The sequence below is a fragment of the Sinocyclocheilus rhinocerous genome, unplaced genomic scaffold (genome assembly GCF_001515625.1).
Source record: "Sinocyclocheilus rhinocerous isolate Xijiao unplaced genomic scaffold, SAMN03320098_v1.1 scaffold148, whole genome shotgun sequence".
Classification (NCBI taxonomy): Eukaryota; Metazoa; Chordata; class Actinopteri; order Cypriniformes; family Cyprinidae; genus Sinocyclocheilus; species Sinocyclocheilus rhinocerous.
Genome location: NW_015653472.1, coordinates 1,514,441 through 1,537,869, shown reverse-complemented (window position 1 = coordinate 1,537,869; position 23,429 = coordinate 1,514,441). Strand labels below are relative to the sequence as shown.

The 23,429-nt window shown below is 36.4% G+C and overlaps 3 protein-coding genes across 3 annotated transcripts in view; 2 read left to right on the top strand and 1 right to left on the bottom strand.

The window, feature by feature from the left end:
• Positions 1-2,655, bottom strand: part of c1qtnf12 (C1q and TNF related 12) — a 21,272-nt gene extending 18,617 nt beyond the window's left edge. Inside the window, exon 1 of the mRNA XM_016522483.1 lies at positions 1,554-2,655. Coding sequence (XP_016377969.1) covers positions 1,554-1,727 — 174 coding nt within the window. The 5' untranslated portion in view covers positions 1,728-2,655. The remainder of the gene's footprint in view (positions 1-1,553) is intronic.
• Positions 2,656-4,496: 1,841 nt separating this feature from the next.
• sdf4 (stromal cell derived factor 4) lies at positions 4,497-8,754 on the top strand. The gene is made up of 7 exons (XM_016522482.1): positions 4,497-4,839; positions 5,210-5,524; positions 6,123-6,259; positions 6,500-6,613; positions 6,711-6,869; positions 6,964-7,139; positions 7,242-8,754. Exons 2-7 carry the CDS (start codon positions 5,217-5,219, stop codon positions 7,416-7,418), a joined length of 1,071 nt encoding a protein of 356 aa, XP_016377968.1. The 5' UTR covers positions 4,497-4,839; positions 5,210-5,216; the 3' UTR covers positions 7,419-8,754.
• Positions 8,755-14,612: 5,858 nt separating this feature from the next.
• On the top strand, positions 14,613-23,117 carry ctdsp2 (CTD (carboxy-terminal domain, RNA polymerase II, polypeptide A) small phosphatase 2). The gene is made up of 7 exons (XM_016522481.1): positions 14,613-15,118; positions 19,153-19,304; positions 19,717-19,818; positions 20,018-20,074; positions 20,693-20,785; positions 20,937-21,122; positions 21,781-23,117. Exons 1-7 carry the CDS (start codon positions 15,058-15,060, stop codon positions 21,904-21,906), a joined length of 777 nt encoding a protein of 258 aa, XP_016377967.1. The 5' UTR covers positions 14,613-15,057; the 3' UTR covers positions 21,907-23,117.
• The last annotated feature ends 312 nt before the right edge of the window (positions 23,118-23,429 follow it).

Below are 23,429 nucleotides of genomic sequence, written 5' to 3'. Positions count from 1 at the left end.
ATATATATATAGCCCTCCTTCACGCTCTGGTAGAAAACCACTACTGAGATGACTAATTAATGCTCTGATCAGACCTTCTGAATGTGCATTCTTCCCATATCTCATGCCTCAATCATCAATGTCACACATTATAGCCTTCAAACTGTTCTATTTATCATTCTGAATCTCATTCTCTTGAGCTGTTCTGAAGAATTAGACCAGTCTATTTCTCAAGAAACATACATACATGTTTGAGTCTGTGCCAAGCTAATCAAAAATGCTTGTAGCATTTCCATCATGGGCTTTGGATGAGCTCGCTCTAAGCTTGTTTAAATAACCAAAGTTTGCAAAGCAGCTGACGATTTCTGCTCAGGCGCATTTACAAAGTATGAGAGACAACTGTAAGTGCCAAATGCAGTCGGCTTTGCTTTCTGATGAGTGTGCTGACATATTTAACAGAGCAATTAAAACACATCACTCTGGGGTATTTTCTCTGCCTGGCTATAACAGGGTGATTTTGACACACTGTGAGGAATGATTGGTCGCTAAATGCATTACATTTACACATTTGGCAGATGTTTTTATCTAAATAACTTAAAGTGCATTTAAGGTACATAATTTATTATTCTGTGCATTGCCTGTGAATCCTTTCAGCAGGCATTACTCTAGTCTTCAGTGTCACATCCTTCAGAAATCTTTTTAATATGCTGATTTGGCCCTCAAGAAACATTTCTTCTTATTATGTTTAAAATGGTTGTTCCGCTTGATATTTTTGTGGAAATAGTGAATTTAGTTTTTTTCAGGATTTGTGAATTAATTTTTTTTTTTAATTCAAAAGAACAGCATTTATTTGAAATAGAAATCTTCTGTAACATTAAAATGTCTTTACTGTCACATTGGATTAATTTAAAGCAAAAAAAAAAAATCGTACTGACCGCAAATTTTTGATTGGTAATGTATATAACCAATGTGTTGTATCATGTCTTCTATCATTTTTCATGCAATTTTAGTACCCAGTTAGGGTGAGGTTCTCAATAAAACAGAGCCCCAAGACATGTAAAACATAGTAACAGTGGCGTCAGCGGTCTGTGAGTTTTCACAACCTTGAGATTGACTGATTACTGCAATATCAGAAGTTTGTTAGTAAAATGAAGACACATGATAGAACAAGCCAACCATCATCAAAAACAGAATAAATAGCAGCCATATGACATAATGTGCAAAAATTGTGCCTTTAGCTTGTCCCATGGGCCGTACCTTAAAAATTACACTGTTGACTGCATATTAGTACTTTAAGATACTAACATGTACTTAAGGTAATAATAAACACTTTTTAGGGGTAAGGTACAAATATGCACTTTTGAGGATGCTGCCTCAGTAACAAGCTGTTGTAGCTCTAAAGGGACAATTTCAAATATTTTTTCTAAAAATTATCTTATATAAAACAATAATAGAACACTTCTGATGTGGAATCATAAGCAGTTTCATGTGCAGAGCTGGGAAATCAGCATAGCTTAAAGTGGAGAAAAGCAACTTCTATAAGAAAAGCAATGAGAAACTATTATGGCATATACCTTTGTGCTGCCATCCAGCTCCTCACTGTTGGAAATTGTGGTGTTGAATGCTTCGGTGTGCTGCGGAGCAAGCTCCTTCGGCCTCTTACGCATCTTCCTGCCTTCAGCCCACCCTAGAAGGATGCACTGGCTCCAGAGCACTGCCGTCACCACAGCTAGCAGCCAGCAACGCATCTTCAGCCCACCAGCCAGGACACCGTAGTTGGGTCAGAAAGCAGACTCTTTCTCACTGCGGGAAGTTCTCGACTTCGAGAAATACAAAGGAACAGCGAGATGTCCCCAACGCTTGACCTCACTGGAAGAAGAATACTGTAATAGGCAGGCAAAGTGATTAAGGGACTTGTCCACTCCACCTGATACCTCAGCCTGGTCTTGATCTTCTCAACTGCCAGCAGTGTGAAGCAAGGGCTCTTTAGGCAAAAACAAAGCAAAGCTTACTCGACTATGAAATGTGTCAAGTGTAGAGTGGTCCTGGGAAATGACAGGTCGTCGCTGAGCTGACAGCAAATAAACCCATTAGTGAGATTTTTCACGCTTCCTGCCCCATGGGGGGGTAGCAGAGGGCAACTGAAGAAGGTCCCAGTTTTGAAAGGGGGGGGGGAGTGGATGGAAATTACTCAGATTCCCTCTCACTTTCTCTCTGGTTCTTTACCTCCGTCTCACTCCTACTGGGATGTGGAGTCTCTGCAGTGATGCATCTGAGCCGATTTTCTGGTAAGCAATGCTGAGGTCTTGCCCCATCAGTCTTCACATGTGCTTCCTTCTTGAAGCCGAGGTGGGGGAAAAAAATGTCCTGAGGGAATTGGAAGTTGGAAACACTCCAGTTTTTGTAGCTTTTGGCCTTCTCTTGCCTTTTTTTCCTTGCAGGGAAAAAAACGGTCCCCCACGGCCAACTTCAAAGCAGAGAAGCACTTGACGGGACGATCGCACCTAAATGCATCAGCCCAGTTCTGCAGGGTGACAAAAACACATGCACGCTCACCTCAAAGTGCGAGATCTGTGTGGACTTTGTGGTAGGTCTTGCTCACAGTTGTGTTTTCACCCTCTCCAGATCTTATGCTGTTGCTCCTGCACTCTCTCACTCTGCTTACAGGAGGGCTCGCAGCAGAGTTTATCACAGCCCCCTCTCTGTCTCTCGCTCTTTCTCTCTCTCTTTCTTTCTGATTCCCCTGCTTCTCTTTTCCTCATCAGTGAAACTGGCAACCTCAGTGGGCTCAGCCCTGTTTTATCTCACTAATGAAATACTCAAGTCTTGAGGGAGAGCTCTTTGGCAGGCAGACTCTAGGGAATGCGTGTTCATGTGTGTAGGTGTAAATCTGTGTGTGTGTGTGTGTGTGTGTGTGTGTGTGTGTAGTGTAGTGTCCTACTTTGCAGTAGCTCTCTACATGTGACATTTAGTCTCAGAAAATTCAAACAACTCAGAAAAAACTGCTTCAAGGCAGTAAAGTGATGTTTGACCAGCTGACTAGATATCTGGGTCTTTTAGAGAAGAGCTGAATGTTTATATGAATTGATGTGGAGTCACCTAATAACTAGAACTACATCCATCTGCATGTACAAATACTAAGATGACTGTGTCAGAAACATATTCCACAGTACAAACAATATTTTCCCATTATATGCAACAACTTGCAAAACATGGCATTTAGGGTGAGTGTAATTTTAGTGATCCTGATAGTATTTCTACAATACAACCACAATCTGTTCATGTTATTGATCAATTATTGTGCTTACTGTTACACATTAATGTAAAATGCATGATCGTATTAATCTAAGTGACAAATTACATTATGCAGATTTGTGTAACTTTGTTAAGTGTACAGTACTGTCTCTCAGTAGAGCAACAATACTGGGAGATATCCTACATGCCTTGGTGCTCTTCCCCCCTCTGGTGGCTGGAAATAAAGATACAGTAACAAATTCATTTCTGGACAAAATTTGGTCAGTCTAGTTTTTTATGTATATTAACTTAATATGCAAATGTCATGTATATTAAATCAATATACAAATTGCATATAATATATATATATATATATATATATATATATATTGTTGTTTTAATGTGTTATAATACAGTAAAACAACAATATTATGAAAAATTTATACAATTTAAAATTACTGTCTTCAATTTTAACATATTATAAATTGTAATTTATTCCTGGGATGGGAAAGCTTAAAAGTTTGGGGTAAGTATTATACAAAAAAATATTGTTTGTTCTATATGTTTCTAACACTCTCAGTATGTATACATGCAGCTGGAGGCATTTCATGTTATTAGATGACTCCATATAAATTAATTTAAATGCTCAGATCTTCTCTAAAAGAACCAGATCAGTCAGCTGGTCAAACATCACTTTTACATCACATTGCTTTAAAGCAGTTCTATACCAGTTGTTTGATTTCTCTGAGACTATTTTAAATATTTCATATTATTTCACAATATTATTGTTTTGTTTTATTGTGTTTTTGATCAAATGAATGCAACCTTGGTGAACATTCTAACTATTTTATCTATTTAGTTCATTTTACCTATTCATTCTTCTTCTCTGGGCAAAGGTAGCACACTAGTGCGCAGGTACTTCTCCATCACACAGAAAAATAGCACAACTAGGGACTGATTAACCTCAGGGTCTATCGGCCACCACATTTTAATCGTTGTACCAGGTCCAGGCCTGGTATGTGATGCATCATGGATTCTCAAGCACATCATGTTCATAATTAAAACTTTATGTATTTTCTGTAACTGTTCAACAGGCCCCCAATAGAGAATAACAAGAAGCTAATGTGAGTCTGAGATATCTAAACAAGTAAGGCTTTCAGCACAGATCGTGAGAGAAAAAAACTGATATGAAAGGTAAACAGACATTTGTCTCAGTGTATATTTCATAGGCATTGGTCTGCTGGTACAGTAGATGGCGATATGTGCGCGGTATCCGCGTTATCCCTCACCTAATGTTACACAAGAAGAAGACACGCGATCCTGACAACGTAGCAATGTTTCTTTGCTCAACGCCTTCCTGGTGTAAGTCCTCGTGAACTCTTGCGGTCATCGGTCTGTCCTGTATGTGTTTGTGTGTTATCTGAGTCCAGAGAGGGAGGACGTCGCGTTCAGGGCCATAAACCGCTCCAGCGAGCAGCGTTTGGTCTCGAGTGGCGACGTGTACAGGAACTGCGCGGTGAGCTGCACATAAACAGTCCGCTCAAGCTGCTTTAAATACAGCAGGCCACTGGCTTCTGTTCATTCATCTGATACTTAATTTTTGGAAAGGACCGTTCAAACGTACAGGTAGGTAACGTTAGCTTATTATTTATTTCCGTTCACAAGCTGCATTGAGACAGGTGTTGTCAAACATTATGTGCTGATTCATTACTGCTTCAGTACTGAGTAGGCTAATAAACGCTAACTAATAAATTAATGGGTATAATTCTGTCAGTCCACCGCGTCCTAAAGAAGTCTTTCATATTTGATATTGCTCTCAATATTTAAAAAAAGCTGATTTAAGCTGGTTTCCCAGTCTGACCATGCTAAAGTGCTCAAAATCCATTTAAAACCAGCAAATAATTAAGACTGGTGTGTTAATATATATATACGCTTATGTTTGCTTTAATGTGATTTTATTTTTCTTTTCGTAATGCTCCTACATCTGTTTAAGCAGTAAAACCATGTCTAACCGGAGAAGATCTCAGCCTCAACTTTTGTGCACCTCAACTTTGGCAGTATTTGCAATGCTGGCTTTGAATGTTCAGGCCAGGCCAGCAAATATGTCAGCGTTAAAAGACAAACACCCCAACAGCAAAGAGGACAATGAGATCCTTCCACCTGACCATCTTAACGGTGTGAAGATGGAAATGGACGGTCACCTCAATAAAGACTTTCATCAGGAGGTGTTTCTGGGGAAGGAGATGGAGGAGTTTGAGGAGGACTCAGAGCCCAGACGGAACAGGAAGAAACTTATTGAAATCTTTACCAAGTATGTACACAGCTGTGGAAACAATGCGATTTTCCCATGATGTGCTTTGGGTGTCATTCTAAAGGCATTTCTGGTTTAACCCAATGAACAGTGAGCAATTATTGCAAGTTGTGATGAAACGGAAGTAGATGACAGATCTTTTCTTCTGTAATGTGACATACAACTGAGTGAAACGGATAGAAAAAATGTAAGGCGGGGTTCTGTTGATTGGATAGAGGCAGCTCTTAATGCAAGCTTGCAGTCAAAAGAACAGGGTTTAAGTAGACAAAATGATTGAAGTCCCTCATACATCACCAGAGAGAAGTCTGGTATCTTTGTCGGAAGATTGAGTTATGATATTTTGATTAAATTACAAGCTAAACAAAATTTGAATAAATAAAAAATCATGAAACATATGTATGGATGTATTGTTCACAATAAGATGCATTTAGAAAAAAGGGTGAATTTCCATTTCATGCTGACTTTAAAAACAATCAATCCTATGCATTAAGCAAATGATTGATTACTTTAAAGTGTTGATGCCATAAATATCTTATCACCTAATTTCACCTAATCGTGCCTATAGCTGCATCATCAAACCTTTACTCTCTGTTTCTAGGGTGGATATTAATAAAGACAGGAGTGTCAGTGCTAAAGAAATGCAGCGCTGGATCATGGAGAAGACAGAAGAACATTTTCAGGAGGCCGTTAAAGAAAACAAGCTCAGTTTTCGTGCTGTGGACCCTGATGGGGATGGTAAGTGGATGTTGTTATTTAGACCAGTGGCATAATGAAATTATTTGTCAAGTAGGGATATGTTGAAATAGATTTCAGGTAAGTTTAAACATGATTTGTAGTTAGAAAGGTTTCCTGTGTTTTACTAGAGCAAAATAATATGTATCCTGTTTTTGACATCTGGCATGATGATTTCATAACACTTAACAATGGTCTTGACTGCCAATTTCAATTGAATCTGCTCAAATTGTTCTCTCGCAGGACATGTAACTTGGGATGAATACCGTGTGAAGTTTTTGGCCAGCAAAGGTTTTAATGAAAAAGAAGTAGCTGAGAAGATAAAAAACAATGAAGAATTGAAAGTGGATGAAGAAAGTAAGTTGCAATGTAGAAGATGTGTTTGCCTGATATGGTCTAGTACTCATAACAAAGCCATTTAAAATGATATGAATAAAATATGGCCTCACTACAGCTCAGGAGGTTCTGGAGAGCTTGAAGGATCGCTGGTTCCAGGCAGATAACCCTCCAGCTGACCAGCTGCTGAATGAAGAGGAGTTCCTCTCGTTCCTGCATCCAGAGCACAGCAGAGGCATGCTGAGATACATGGTCAAGGAGATCGTCCGAGATCTTGGTAAGCATATAAATCTGAAATTCATACCCAAGAAATGGCAACACATTTCTTGTGATTCTTATTGGTAAACAAACCCTATATGTTTTCTAAACAGATCAAGATGGAGATGGAAAGTTGACTCTTGCTGAATTTATCTCCCTCCCCATGGGAACTGTGGAGAATCAGCAGGCCCAAGACATCGATGACGACTGGGTTCGTGAAAGGAAGAAGGAGTTTGAAGAAGTCATTGACGCTAACCATGATATGATTGTAACCATGGAAGAGCTGGAGGTTGGTCCTCTTTCATAAGTGCTGTTAAACGATAAGAATACATTTATAGCATCTCATTTGAATGAATATCTGTGCCTTGCTGATATTCCTTCTGTCAAACAGGAATACATGGATCCTATGAATGAGTACAACGCCCTGAATGAAGCCAAGCAGATGATTGCTGTGGCGGATGAGAACCAAAACCACAACCTGGAGCTAGAGGAGATCCTTAAATACAGCGAGTACTTCACTGGCAGCAAACTCATGGACTATGCCCGTAACGTACATGAGGAGTTCTAAGACGGTCTCCTCAAGTCTTCATGAATTAGAACAGCATGTATATATCCCTAAAGTGTCAAGGATGATCTTTGCTTGCTTCCCAGACTGGGATCAACAAGTGCATTCGGACATGTTTGTAAATGTACAAAACTTCAAGCCACAAAACCTTCTCTAATGTTGCAATGCGCAGATATGACACATTATTAGGACTTTGCCTTCATAATGTCATAGACGTGATTTCCATTTGAGCACCATAAAGTTCCATATAAATCATTTTAGACACTGTCACTTTCATCACATTTTTGAGTGTTGATAATTAAGAGAAATGTCTGTAAATGAGGGATTGGTGAGGGGAAAGACTGTTTTCCACATGAAGGTGGAATTTATTTAAAAAAAAATTATAATTAAAAAAATAATGTAAATAATGCTGTTGTTTGGAGTGCCATAATATATAAAGGCATTCACATTTTGGGCGGGTTGCTTTTGACAGGGTTTGAGCTTCCTGAGATGTGTTATTTCCAAAGATAACAAGCCAGCAAAAGGATTTAGGGTGGTAGTTTTGTGAAAACTAACATACAGGCCTATATATAGCACTTCTATTTAAGATCTCATCATTAAATGCAAAAATGCAGTGAAAAAGTCTAGTTTAGATAACATATTATTTGAGAGTTCATAGGATAATTAATCCATCCAGATGTGACCTATTTGCACATTGAAGCGTTTTTATGAACCCTGTTAAGTCATAATTGTATATAGCCTGCATATTCTTATTTTATTACTTTTAAGAATTCAGTTCACCCTGTTACCTCAGCAGTCTCCTTCAGTCAAATGTTAGTTAATATAATAGAGCATATTATTCCTGACATTGATGTTTCTCCATTGACATCTGTATTGTAAAAAGTCATTCAAAATGATTTAATTTAAACATAAGAGAAATGCTTTGAGAGGAATTATATTATTAGGAACTATAATTTACCCTTTTTAAATCGCTATGAAAAATGGAAGGCACGATGTGTATTTTCTGGATTTGAGAATAAAGTTTTATTAAAATACTAATTTGCCTAAAAAAAATTAGGCTAATGTTTCCTATTGACACTGTGTATATAATTGAGCTCTAGTTTTGGTGGTAATCATTTTTGAGCATGCATTGGTAATAGTTTAAGATATACAATTTATGCTTTGCTGTACGAATTATTCATAACTCTGGCCTTTTGGATTCATTTGTTTTGTTATTCCATTGTGTGTTTACTGGATGTTAAAATATGAGCTGCTAATGTGTTCACAATTATCTTTGTTCATTGATTGATTATATATTACATTCATCCTGTGGAAATTAAAGTAATTGCTTAAAGTAAAAAAAAAATAACTGAGTGCTGAATAATTTTTTTAAATGCGTTGTAACATTATATTGAAATAATATACATTATTATAATATACTGTTATTTTACATGTATGCTAATTCATAATGAATGCATGAAATCTACATTACCTTTCAAATTACTTTGAAAATGATGCTGTGAAGACTGGTAACATTTTATCTTTCCTAACATTTGAAACATGATCCAACAATCAGGCAGAATTTTTTTTTTTATTATTATAAAATTAAAAATTAATATATCTAGCATGGGTGCATTAAATTGATCAAAAGGGACAGTAAAGACATCTATAATGGTGCAAAAGATTTCTATTTCAAAATAAATGCTGTTCTTTTGAACTTCCTATTCATCAAAGAATTCTGACAAAAAATACTCAAAAATATTAAGCAGCAAAAACGGTTTTCAAAATTGACGATAATAATCAGAGCAATTAATAATAACTGACTACCAATAATAACCGAGCACCATATCAAAATATTAAAGTGTTTATGAAGATGAATATCAGAATCATCTGCATCACTCATTATATGTTGAGTCGTTAATTTGACAATGACTATTTTCTTGGTTTGTTGTATCGGTGTTCTTGTAGACCTGTTGACATTTTTGTCTGCTTCAGTTCCTGTTCGGGAACATGCAAAGCAGATCATATATCCTATTCAACCTGAGGTGGTCAAACATTTTATAGTTGGTCTAATACATTAAACATACTTATAAATGCTTAAAAATACTTTATAATACTTTATAAAATGTCACTTTTCACTAACCTACACTTAGCATTGTGTACTGAGAATATCATTGGCTGTTATCATAAATTGCTTGCTATGTTTCTTATTTGCAAGATGTTTGGAATTAAAACGCCTTTTAAAATACTAAATACAAATATTGAAAACACGAAACTGCTCATAGAACTCATTTGTAAATCTTTACATAATAAATTGTCTACTGTACTATTTTTCGCTTTTTCATTTTTCATTTTTTAGTGTAACCACAAGGAGGCAGTAACGTGTCAAAATTCATAGACTGTTAGTATGAGCATCGTATGTGCCTCTGAACCCTAATACCCTAATAAATATTACTACATGTTCTTTACACATATGCATTGCACAACCCGGTTTACCTCCAGCTATTATATGTTGTCATCTTAAAATTCATGCACAGCAGCAAAGAGTTTCGCAAGCTTGAGGCGTGCGTGTCACTTCCATGCTCAATGCATCTAATGAGCATCCAGCTGGCAATTAAAAGAAGTAATTAAAGGAAGAGTATCTTTTCTGTCCAATAAATAAAACCGTCCCAAATGCTGAAGTTCCAGCAGAGCCCAACTATAGGGTGTGGCATTGTGTAAAGAGCAGACAGACGGGTTTAGGCTTTTTTTTTCACTGCTAGAGACTGTTATGTAAGGAGGGAGAGTCTTCCCACCTCCCCTTTCTGTTTTTGTTTTTCTCAATGAGCCAGGCTCTCCCTGATGCAGGCCCCTGCGCCTGTCCACTAGGCCCCTTTCCTGGAAACAGAGCCTGGCAGGGGCCACTCAGGGGGAGGGTTGGGGGGGAGAGAGAGAGTGATTGTGGGAGGGGGTCTCCTTCCCCTTCCTGCAAATCACATGGCTCCAGACTTGAGTCTGAGCCTTACAGAAACCTCAGATTTGGTCAATCTGGGCACAGCTCTCGCTGAGCATATGTGTTCGGGTCACTGAGTGCACGGACCGTAAGTCACTGAGGGTGGGGGTCCCTAGGCGGAGTTATCAGTGCTAGTAATTATTAGTAAATACATTTTAATATATGCACTACACATCAAGAGTTTGGAATAATTCTTTGTTGATTTTTTTTTTAAAAGTCTCTTATGCTCACCAAGGCTGTATTTATTTGACCAAAAGCACAGCAAAAACAGTAATATTGTGAACTACTATTACAGTTTTCTATTTTAATATATTTTAAAATGTAATTTATTCCTGCTGGCAAAGATGGATTTTCAGCAGCCATTGATCGCAGTCATCAGACTCGATCCTTCAGAAATCATTGTAATATGATGATTTATTGCTCGGTTATTGTCAATTATAATTGGTGCTTAATTATTAATAACTGTTCATATTATTATCAATGTTAAAATAGTTTTTGCTGCTTAATATTTTTGTGGAAACCATGATACGTTTTTTTTTTCGTGATTCTTTGATGAATAGAAAGCAGACAGCATTTAATTGAAATAGAAATGTTTTGCAGCTTTACTGTTACTTTTGACCAATTTAATGTGTCCTTGCTGAATAAAAGTATTGATTTTGTTTTAAATCTTATCCCAAACTTTTGACTTGTGGTGTATCATGGTTTCCAAAGAAACACTAAGCAAGTTTCTTTTCTACACTGATAAGGTTTCTTGAGCTGCAAATCAGCATATATGAATGATTTCTGAAGAAATGGATCCATTTCTGAATTTTTCACAATGTTACTGTTTTTTTTTTTTGCTTTGCGTTTGATTAAATAAATGCAGCCATGCTGAGCATAAGAGACTTATTTCAAAAACATTTCAAAAATGACCCAAGACTTTTCAGTGGTAGTGTATATTTATAATAAATAACAGTTTTCTTGTTTTCTGGTCTTGAAATGTACACCAGAGATGCTTGAGTGTTAGGGAACAGGTTCTAATTTCGCTCCGTCCTTGTTCAAGGCACCAATCCAGAATTGTAACCTTATAAAAACACAACAATTAGGCTACCGTTTGGGTTTAATGAACTTTTTAAAGGCAGGTACAACTCCATGATGGTACCTACTGATTTACAAAAAAAATGTACCTGGCTCAAGAAGATATTTGAGAGGAATACATTGTTAAAGTAATAGTTCACCCAAATAATAATAATAATAATAATAATTTGCTTAAACCCTACTCATCCTCAGGCCATCCAAGATGAGTTTGTTTCTTCATCAGAACAGATTTTGTGCCATCGGAATGAGAGTCCAAACAGCTGATTAAAAACATCACGATAATCCACAATAATAATCCATACAAGTTAATGATTTAACTTTAAATCATTGCTTATGGCAAAAATACAAGTCCATAATCCATAATAATGCTTCATCTGGTGAAAATGTCCATCCCCTGTTGTCCTCTCACATCAAAATCCACCGACATATTTGTTTAAACCTTTGTTTAAGCTTTGACTGTTTTCACTTGTAAACAGAGCTGATTCAGATGAGATGACTTGTTCAATGGAAAATGCAATTTTATGGATAGAGGGCTCGTATTTTGGCCAGAAGCAACGGTTTGGAGTTAAAAACATCTTAATGATGAATTTGTTAATTACAAACACACAGCTTTTCACTTCTCGTGATATTAAGTGAAGGACTAGAGTAGTGTGGATTACTTGTGGATTATTGTGATGTTTTTATCAGCTGTTTGAACTTCATTCTGACGGCACCCATTCACTGCAAATGATCCATTGGTGAGCAAATAATGTAATGCTAAATTTCTCCAAATCTGTTTACATCTTGGATGGCTTAGAGGAGTAAATTTTCAGCAAATTTTCATTTTTGGGTGAACTATTCCTTTAAGACGTTTCTGAAGCTATGCCAAGGAAGGCCAAGAAAGACCTGGCGCCGAGACCTTGAGGTGGACTGCAAAAAGATGGGTCACACCTGAGGTTGAGAGGAAAGCCCAAGATAGAGGCGAGCTCTGGGTGACCGCCTATACCCCAAAAAGGGTGGAAAGGCGAACTGATTCCTTTAAGAGACCAATATTGGTTTGTTGCACACACTTTTGCTCTGTACATATTGTTGTAAATTTAAATTATGAGAAATTAAATGAGTAATGGAAATATCACGTGAACCTTTCTCTTGTGAAAACAAATTACAGGACAACAATTATCGTAATTCATTAGAATTTGCTTGTGCAAAGCCTCTATCAATGCTTTCTATGGTTACTTCCACCTTACATGATTGACTGTAATCATTTTGCCACCAGCTTCTTTGCTGTAACTATTATTTCAATATTAAATCATTTTAGAGAGCACTCTCAGCTCGACTCGTGTTAAATCAAGATAAAGCTTAATTAACTATGTCTTTTTATCTCTCAGTTTTACCTCTATGGAATGTTTAGTCAACAGGACAAACAAGGTGCACTATACAGCAAGGAAGAGGCGTTAAAGTTTCTGTAACATAAAAGCTTTTATTTACAATGGGCTGAGAAAGTGTAGTTACAAAAAAAAAAAAAGCGAACTATGCTGCTATTAATGAAGCAAAATGTATTATTTTACCTTAAAAGCATATAGTATGTTAATGTTTTATTATCTTCTTTATTTCCTTCTTTAAAAAATATTTGTTTGAAATAGTATGGCTTGATATTATAATGCATGGTAAATAGAATGGCTCTTTTGTGATTCCATGCCTTCCCTTTCAGAGTTGAGGGAAAAAAAGAACATGTTTTGGAGCTCTCCATGCTTACACTTATTTTAGTCACATATCTGACATCTGCACAACTTCCACATTTCTAAAACTAGGAATGTAAACAGTGGTACCATTCTTGTTTATGTCTTGGTTTTGTGGTATAGAATTGGTCCCATTTGGGAATAGTCAGGAATAGATTTCCAACATAGGAGTTCTGGGCAGTACTCAGACTCATAAAAACTATGCCTGTTGCCCTTTTATCACTTACATTTACCATCCTCTACCTTTGTTCCTATGATTGAAAGAGACAGAGAAAAAAGATAGAAATATAGAATGTAGAAAAATAGAATGAAGGAGCAAAGCTTTAATTTTTGCTTGAAAACAAATAGGTTATTGTAAAATTATTCATTAAATCATTCAATCACTAAATGAACACCTTGTGCTATGCATTATACAGGGCCATTAGAGTTGGTCAAAAGCTATTAAGCTTTCATAATTAAGAAATTATGCATATATTTTTCTTCTCACAGTTGATCACTGCAATTTAACAATGATGTTTTCTCTGACCAACTATGTTTCATATCATGACATGAAATATATCAAAACAAACAAGTTGTAATCTAAGTAGTAACATGGTTTGTGACGCTTGATTATTTTGTTCATTTTTAATTCTGTTTATGTTTAATGACCTAATTAATGAATCGATTTTAGTGGTGTCATACTCCATAACCTCATGTTCTCATGCTAGAATTAACATTACACTTGCATTAATTTGAGTAATTAAAATACAGCTTTTAACACTCAATAAATATACATAAATGGTTAATTTTTTTTATCAACACGCTAAATACCACATTAACAAATCAATGTCTTTACATTTTACACTAATGTTTATTATGTTTTATTAAATTACCTATTTTTGGCACAGAATCTGTAGGTTACTCAAATTGTGCACTGATAACACAAAGATCTATTTTAAATTGATCAATAAATAGCCTTATTTAATCCACTTCATCATCATAACTATAGTTATAATATAACTATAGTTATGATGAGGAGGATCAGCAGAAATATAATTAGGTAGGTGTGATGTATTTTTTTTATTTTTTTTGTTTTCCATTTATTACCCGTTCAATCGCATCACTCGTTTCCTTTGCAATTTTCTCATTATTAAATTAGCATTCCGACACTGCAGTTCAGATTTAATATGATCGCTTCTGACTACTGATCTGCGACAAAACCAGCACTGGAGCTTTTTCGGTGTGGAGCGTGCAGAACAGAAGAATGCTTTAGCTACTCCCACTTCCTGGAGATCCAATCCGAAACGACCAACTGTTTCAAGGCGCCCCTCCGAGTCCGTCCAACGCAAAACACTACACGGAAAAACATAAAAAAATAGTCAATTATCGTCTAGTTTCGCATCTTATCTTCTCAAATTATAAATCTGAGCGAAATGGTCGTGTCTTTTTAAAAAATACTATTCTGGATATAGCCCAGCTACGGGGTTGTTTATCTGTAGTAAGGGGAACTTGAAACCGTCCTTGCCCCATGTCCTCGGTTGTTTTTCTTCTTTCGCCTGGATTCTCCATGTTGTTGGAGAAAAAGTCAGGGCTTTACCTAGACAAGAGGGGGCTATGGATAAATATACAAGCGATAAAGTAAACTGAGACGCGAAGCCTAAAAAATAGCAGATAAGAGAAAACAAAAACAAAGTGTCATGCCCCTCCCATGTGGAAGAGAATAGAAGGCGGGAATAAATAAATATCAAAATATTTTGTCGCCGTAGGTTTGAGATATTTTTGCGCGAACGGAAATTATTAATTTCAAGCCTCGCTAGCTTTTAATGCCACTAAATGCGGACCGACTGTGTGTCGCTGGAAAAGGTTGGTTGGACGTTGAGGGCTGTGCGTTTGTTAGATGGAAAGTTCTATCATCACTCAAGTGCAGAGAGAGGATTCTCGATTGTCTTCGAAAACAGGTAGGCAACGCACTGTCACATACTAAATGGTGATGTTACAGCACTGTCAGCTCTCTCTGGTCTCATATTCTCTGTCGGGCTTTATTTACCGCGTCGCGCTGTTCGATGTGCGATTCGAACTATTACAGTTATTTGTCATATTGAGCCGATTTGACGTGACAGTCGCGAGCGGAATTCGTTAAGTTCCAACGGTTTGAACAGCGAAACGTAAATACACTTCGTTTTGTAACTTATATGGCTTAATAAAGAAAAAAAAATATGTGTAACTTATTTTATTATGTACATGTTTTGCTGTTGCAGAAAGGCATTGCTGAATGCTTACGTAATATGTTTTTAAAAGAATTTCAGACGACGTGTTGAAAACATTGACATGTTTTTCTCTCTTATTTGGGCTCCTTGATGTATATTAATAAAGTATGCATTTATTTGTGTATTGTTTATTGTATTATTTATTGTTCCTTCACACAATAGATGTGATTATGATGTTTGTATATTTTTTGAAACGTAACCAATCCAACCAAATTCATTCGTGTCGCATGTTGTTTCCTCTTTTGTGGACGTCGTTTCATCGCTTGGTTAATGGATAATTTGAGTGACATGTTGTTTTAATGTTAAGGATATTGTGTTTCAAAAACATTTTCTGTTTACTCGACTTGGGTACACTCGCATATCTCACACTCCTACTGCAGTAAAACTACACAAAATATCGAGCTGAAATGTAGAAAAACATCGGCCTAATGGAGAGCGCAAGGTGCCGCGCTGGAATGCACAACACACCCCTCAGCACACGCCCTCCATCTGCCGCGCGACGCTACGATTACACGCGTTTAAACCTTAACGGTTAATGAAGGCCTTATCTATACGTTTAACGAGTAAAGGCCACAGTGTTATGCGGAAAATTACATAGTAACCATTTTGTAACCCCTTACTTACTACCTGGCGGGCGAGTCTATCTCCTCTCTGTTTAAACGCGCAGTTCGTACCAGTGTTTATCGTGAGTCTTGTAAATATGCGCAGAGCTGTGCGCTTATTATAGATCTGACGCATACGATATAAACACCGGTCGTTCTAGTATGACTGTACTTTACTGATGTCAGTTAGGGTATTATATCTGATGTTTACGATCTCTGGATTAGTGAATTACGAGCAGCCATAATGTTGGGAAAATAGCCAAGCCAAGTCTGCACAGTTTCCTAGAAGACCCCTTGAACTCCGTTTGTAAAGTGTGCAGTGTGACTTTATTGTTTGTGGCTTTAACAGCAAAGAATCTCAGAAATTATGGTGTTTGAGAGGTGAACAGATGCATTAGTTGAAATGTAAGATGGTAATATAAAAAGGTTAAATCAATTTACCGATATAGTTTAAAACACATGTGCAAATTATCTTCTATAATCTTTGTATTTATGATGGCTTGAAAATAATTTTTGTATAAATTTGAGCAAATATTCAGACGGAGTAACTCTGAAACTATCAAGTGGTGTAACCAAGTAAAAAGAACTGAAATAGTGTATTTTCAAGTATAATGTGAGTGTATTCAAAAATGTTCAGAGTAAAAATATAATGAATTTTTGAGTCATGAATATCAAAAAAGGTGCTTAAAAAGGTCAAAAATATATAAATATAAAAAATACATATATAAATATATAGTATAGAATTTTTTTTACTAACTACATGGCTATAATTCACACTTGTCAGGGTCTGAAAGAGTCCTCTGTTTTGTTACATGACAACAAAATGGCTTCCTGCTTGTTGTTACGCCACTGACTTGGATTTGTCTGTCAGAAGTTTTTCAGATATTATTAATATTATTTTTAAGAAATAATAACACATTTATATATAAGTACTTTTACCACCATTTCTTTTTTTCAAGAACATAATCCTTTTATTGAAACTTTTCTTTTCAGTCTATTATTTTCAATCTCCAGACAGGTACACTACCTAGACATTTTTGACCTTAACCTTCACAATAAAATATCAAAACAGTTTTCATTCAGCAACTGAAAATATTATAGAAGCCATATTCAAGCCATTTTTCTGTATGAAATGCATTTCTTCAAATGTTTTTGAGTAATTTAATAGATCCGTACAAGTCATGACATTGACCCCTAAACCAGATACCAAATGCGAAGAAAGTTTGCACTTTTTATGTAAAGTTTTGTTTATATTTGCTATAGAACCTTAGATTAAACAAGTTTATTGAATATATTGCATTGGTGGTATTCAAATCAAGCAAGGATTCCGTTTTAGAAATGGACAGTTATGTCTTAATTTGTCATTAGCTTAATATCCATCTGTATCCAATTATGCTTTAGTTTAATGCACATCATAACATAAAAAATGCAATCCATGAAGAAAGACAATAAAACAATGCTTAGTTTAAATATAAAGGTTATTCAATATGGATGTATAGATATCAGGGTGACAGAGATCAGGCAGCAATCTGAATGCCTGAAAAATAGCTTCCATATGTATTGATAATACGATATTTGTAAAACCAATTGGTTTTAGAGCAATTCTAAGACACTTTGTCTAGGAAAACATTGCTGCTGTTATATCAGTGTTTTCTGCTCTTCACTTGTTAGATACATGTAACACAACTGAGAAAAAACAATACTTTTCTCTTATTCAGCAGTTAAACTGTTTTTCGGTCGATTGATTAAAAACACACACAATCTCATTTGATTAGATCTGAGCACAAGTGTAATAGCTAGAAACCCTGACCACTTAAAAGCTTGTAGCAGAACCTTTGACGGTCCTTAACAAAACACTCTTTCCAATCCGCTCGAAATGCTCGGCAGTATCGCTCCCCCCTCATGTGAAAAATGTTTTCAAGAAAGTGCATTTGAATTCATGGATACATTTTCCTTGTACTCCATTTCCTGAGTCCTTTTGTTAAGCAGGCCGTTATTAGCGAGTGTACAGATGGGCAAATACAGCACAGAGTAAATGATGACGAGGAGGCCATTTTCTCTCATCCTCCCTCTGCTGTACATGCTGCTCATATGTTACATAAGATGATTCCTATGGCTAAATAAGCCCCCATAGGGAACGAGAGGGGGAAAGGTGCCTGGGATCGCCCCCCTGCTCATCATCGTGGTCAATTCCTTAAGCTGTAAAAAAAAAAAAATCCATTCCTAGTACTGAAGTTACATCACCATAGCAATAAAAACAGATTCTAATCATTGCATGGTGTACTTTCATATTGCAAGAGATTTTATATCCATTTTTTCTTCTTGGGAATCTCAACAGGCATGTCTGAACAAAATCATGTTTCACTTACATGCAAATATTTACAAGCAAAAGTATGCCGAAAGCCCCCTAAATATGCAAGGAGCCCCTCCGTAATGCACAACAAAGCTCACTACAGATGTCGTGTTACAAAACATCTCTTATTTCTGTGGCTATGAGTTATTTCTGTGGCGTATGCACTTCTAGGGCTTGTTTCTGCCAGACTCTCCTGTGATGAAATGGCAGGAGCGGTCTGTGAGTGTGTTAGTGTGCGTGTATGTTTTGCTCCGAAGGTACAGCTGAAATGTGTGGGCTTTCCCGCCCTCTGAGATTATATAACATATACCAGCCATGGCCAGCAGTCTCATTTAAAACAGATTTTCTGTTTCTGTGCAACGTGTGCCATCTCTGGAGAGGGGCGGCTGAGCATTTGGTGATTTTGACGTTGATAGGAGCTGCATTTACTGACAAAACCATACATTTCATTCCAGTGCTCTGAATTATTTAAAAGCTCTGTCAAGCCTCGGTGGTGCATTTGTGCAAATGTATCTAGCTGATTGGCAAATGTGAATTTAGTTTTCGTTTGCCATCTATTGGAGACTAAAGTGGCTCATTGAAAATATTTATTAACATTTACTAATGTGCTCTGGGTGGGGTTTGACAGTAGCTTTTAGTGGGATTCAAGTGGGATTGTTTATAAACCACACAACATGAGGCTTTTTATGCTATGTTTATGCAATACAATTATCAGCGGGAGTAATATATGCAAATTATGCATTTGAAAAAATTGTTTTGTGTTCAAACAGATCAGGTGAATAAAAGCTCACCTCAGAAACCTGGGAGTAGGAATATCTTCAAAAAGCTCATCTGTTGCCTTCGAGCTCAAGATGCCCAACTGCCAACATCACCTACCCATGATGCCTTGCTAGCGCCTGAGGACAATGGGACAATTGCCAAAGTATTATATTAACCATTAATCAACACTTTGTCACTTTTTTTGTTCCAGTTTGTTATTTTGTATCATTAAAAATACGAAACAAATAAGGAAAGAAACATTTTAAGGATTAACTAGAAATCGCTGCCAATCCTTAAATGATGTCATTTCGCAAAAAGAAACTCTGTACATTGTCAAATTGTATATTTCTGTTTAATTAATAAAATAATTTATTTACATATTATATATACACACTGTATATGTGGGTAGGTAAATAGAAAATATTCCATATAAAATGTGTGAATTATAATCTGGATGTGTAAAATTAAATGTACGGTTCAGACAATAAAGGGGCAATGCAATGTATTTTTTCAATCAATCAAATCTTTTTTCAAAAGAAATAATAAAATATTGATCGGTTACATATTATCTGTAGGTACCAGGAGAGTGTCTGCTGCCAGCAGTGACCTCTCAGGACCAGGGGAAGGTCTGTGTGGTCATAGATCTGGATGAAACACTGGTGCATAGCTCATTTAAGGTACATCCAGTTTATCAAACACTGATTGGTATTGTAAATTTGACATTTTAAGAAGCTTCATACTGTTTAACTTTAAGAATAGATTCATGAAATGATCTGTACAATAATTATTGTATTTGCATTTAAACAACAGAGTTGATAACAGTTCCACACTGACTCCACCGGTGTTTTTAACTGTATCCACATTGTGTTTTTGTAGCCAATAAGCAATGCAGATTTCATTGTGCCTGTGGAGATTGAGGGGACCACACACCAGGTGAGATCTGATAAATGTTTGTGTATGTGAGAAACAGCAGTAATCTCCTGCCATTGCGCACGGTCTTGAATTGTGCCTGAGGAAAGAGTGGAGATGTTGTTCTGTATTCAAACGTGAATGATGAGCGCCACCTGCTGGACTGATGTGAGAACAACACTTACTTAGTGGACGAGGATTTTGACGTCATGTGTGCAATAAAATAACAAGAGACTCTATTTGCCCATTGATTCTTTTGTTTTACTCACAAAACTGTGGTAAACACCACAGCTAGAATATAATATTCATAGTTTTTAAAATTAGGAGATTGAACTTGTATTAAAATATTCCCTAAACCTTTGTGGTTCTCTGCAATTTTTCACTGAAACTCTACATTTGGCCTCTGCCTGGTTCAAGTAATCCAGGATAGGTTAGTTCCCACTAGTACGGCCTATTCTTGATTACTTGTTTCAGGAGGAGGCTATGAGCGACAGACAGCACTAGATGGACCTACAGAACATGATTTATTTTATTTACAGAATTTTAAAATTGACTAAAGATGCTACTTTGAAGACTCTGCATTTGAATGGTGAATTAAAAGCATTAGTCTCATAAACAACAACAAACCTGTCTGTGTTTTAGGTGTACGTGTTGAAGAGGCCATATGTGGATGAGTTTCTTCAGAGGATGGGAGAACTGTTTGAATGTGTTCTGTTCACTGCCAGCCTGGCTAAGGTATTCAGACAAATAGAATAGGTATTCAGGAAATAGAAATCCCTCACTAGTGCTGGTCAGTTAAGCTCTTGTAGCATTAGATTTATTTTCTTCGCCAGTATCAAAGTTTCCTTAACCCATCCCTCCTTCTCCCCATTCATGGCTGTGATAGTATGCAGACCCCGTGACTGACCTGCTGGATCAGTGTGGCGTGTTCCGCACACGGCTCTTCCGGGAATCTTGTGTCTTCTATCAAGGCTGCTATGTTAAAGACCTGAGTCGCCTCGGCCGTGAGCTCCACAAAACCCTGATCCTGGACAACTCCCCTGCCTCCTACATCTTCCACCCTGAGAATGCTGTAGGTTTCACTGTCCTGCTGCTATTTAGCTTTTTTGTTAAAGCCTGCCCTCTAGATTCTCCCTCTTGCTATTTAACAATTGTGTATTTTTGCTGTATTTGACATTTATACAGTGGGGTTCAAAAGTCTCAGATATGTATATATACTACCTTTCAAAAGTTTGATAACTATGTTTTTTAAATGAAATTAATACTTTAATTCAGCAAGGATACATTCAGTTGATAAAAAATAACCACAAAGACAATGTTACAAAAGATTTCTATTTCAAATAAATGCTGTTCTTCAAACTTTCAAACAAATCTTTTTTCAAAACCAAAAAAGAAAAAAAAAGAACAGTAGTGTACATTTGAACGGTGGTTGTATGTATTATTATATCTATCATAATACACACAAATATATATTCTATTCTATATACTGTATAAATTATATATATATATATATATCAAATATTAAGTTCGTATTAACAAATGTTTAAAAGCTGAACTAATTGTAGACTGTTGGACCCAACTGTATATGTATTTACTGATGTACCACCATCTAAAATGATCTTCATGCTTTTAAAATACATAAACCCAGTAGATTTAAATAATCCCAAAATGATTAGATTACTTTAAGCCTGTAAAGTAGTGATGTATAATAACCTCTGTGCCTTTAACAGGTTCCTGTACTCTCCTGGTTTGATGACTTGGAGGACACTGAACTGCTTCACCTCATCCCAGTATTTGAAGAGCTAAGTCAGGCTGATGATGTCTACAGCAGACTCGAACAACTCAGGGGTCCATAATCCCTACACCACCAGACCAGGGCAAACCTCCATGTTGTGTAGCACTGACTGCCAATCACACGTGAGCGGCTCATATGACAGGAGACTCCGCCTTCTGACCTGAAAACAAACACGAAAGCTCATAATTCTGCTCAGCACAAAGTATATGCGGTTCTGCTACATGGTTTGAGGACATCGAGCAGTTAGCGATGATAAATATTGGGGTCAGACGCCAACTTTGTCTCCGTCATTGAGCTTGCCTTTTGCAATAACAATTACAGATTTTGTATTCCTTTTTTACTTTTCTATTTTTTGCTATTAGCATTTTTTTTTTACATTTATAATGACATCTTTTGGGAGACTAAAACAGTTCAGAGGGCAGGTCATCCATAATCCACAACAATGAAGCTGAAGTCACTGTATTATGTTATAACACAAAGCACAATAAACTTTCAGGCCAGTCTCTATGCAAAGTCCTACCTGAACTCAGCCTCACACTTTTTCAGTCTTCAACATTCATAATCATACTTTAAAGGAAAACTAGTGTTTCTTGTGTATTCCAGATTAGAGCAAAAAAAATGCCACAGGAATACACATCGTCTTATCCAGCATGCTATGCATACTATTTCCATAAATGCAAATGTGACACCAAGCACCCATTCATCCTTGTTTCTGATAAGTCTTATTACTTTACACAAGGCCTTGTTTAAACTGCAGTTTTTTTTTACTGTCGCTGAGCTGCGTTAACATGGCATTATATAAAATACACTGTTTTGTGTGAATTACAACTTCATGCTCATCTTGACACTTCCTGTATTCATCTTAAAGTGGCCTTATGTCTGCTTCAAGTGTACTTGAAGGGGTTTTATGATACGTGAGGAGCAGAATTAACACCACAGAATGAACCAAAGAGATTTATCTTGTTCAGTAATTGTCTTTCTCTCTGCTGTATTTATGCAGACAATTATTTGTGCTGTCATCTATGTGTATATTTGGTTGAACCTGAATTGAACTTGAATTGTCTTTGTATGATACTGTCTGTCGACGCAGACCACAAACTTCATCTTATTTGAACATGATCATGTTTTTATAAGTTGTTTTTACTGTAGCACAAATACTCATTTTTATAAACGGCAAATATTGGAAAGGGCAGATTATTGTCTTTTGGTTAAAAAACTGCCCTGATCAAATCTGTTGTTATTTTTTGACTTTTGTATTTGCAACAATAAATTTTTTTCTGTGGAACATTATGTGAATGTTTTCTGCATATTGTCTTATCGAGTCACTGTAATCTATTAATAATAATAATAACCTTATACATAGCTGTAGAGAATTCAAATAGCATGTAAATAGCATTCAAATTCAAGACACATCCACTTTTGAATGATGAAACACCACAAAACAAGCATTCAGATTCTTTGGCTTGGTTTGATACCAAATAGGATGTATCATAAATTTTCAGTCACATTAAATTGCTTCTATCATCTGAAAAGTAACTTGTACATCCTTGTTCTGACCACTAGGGGCACCAGAATCCATCTCAG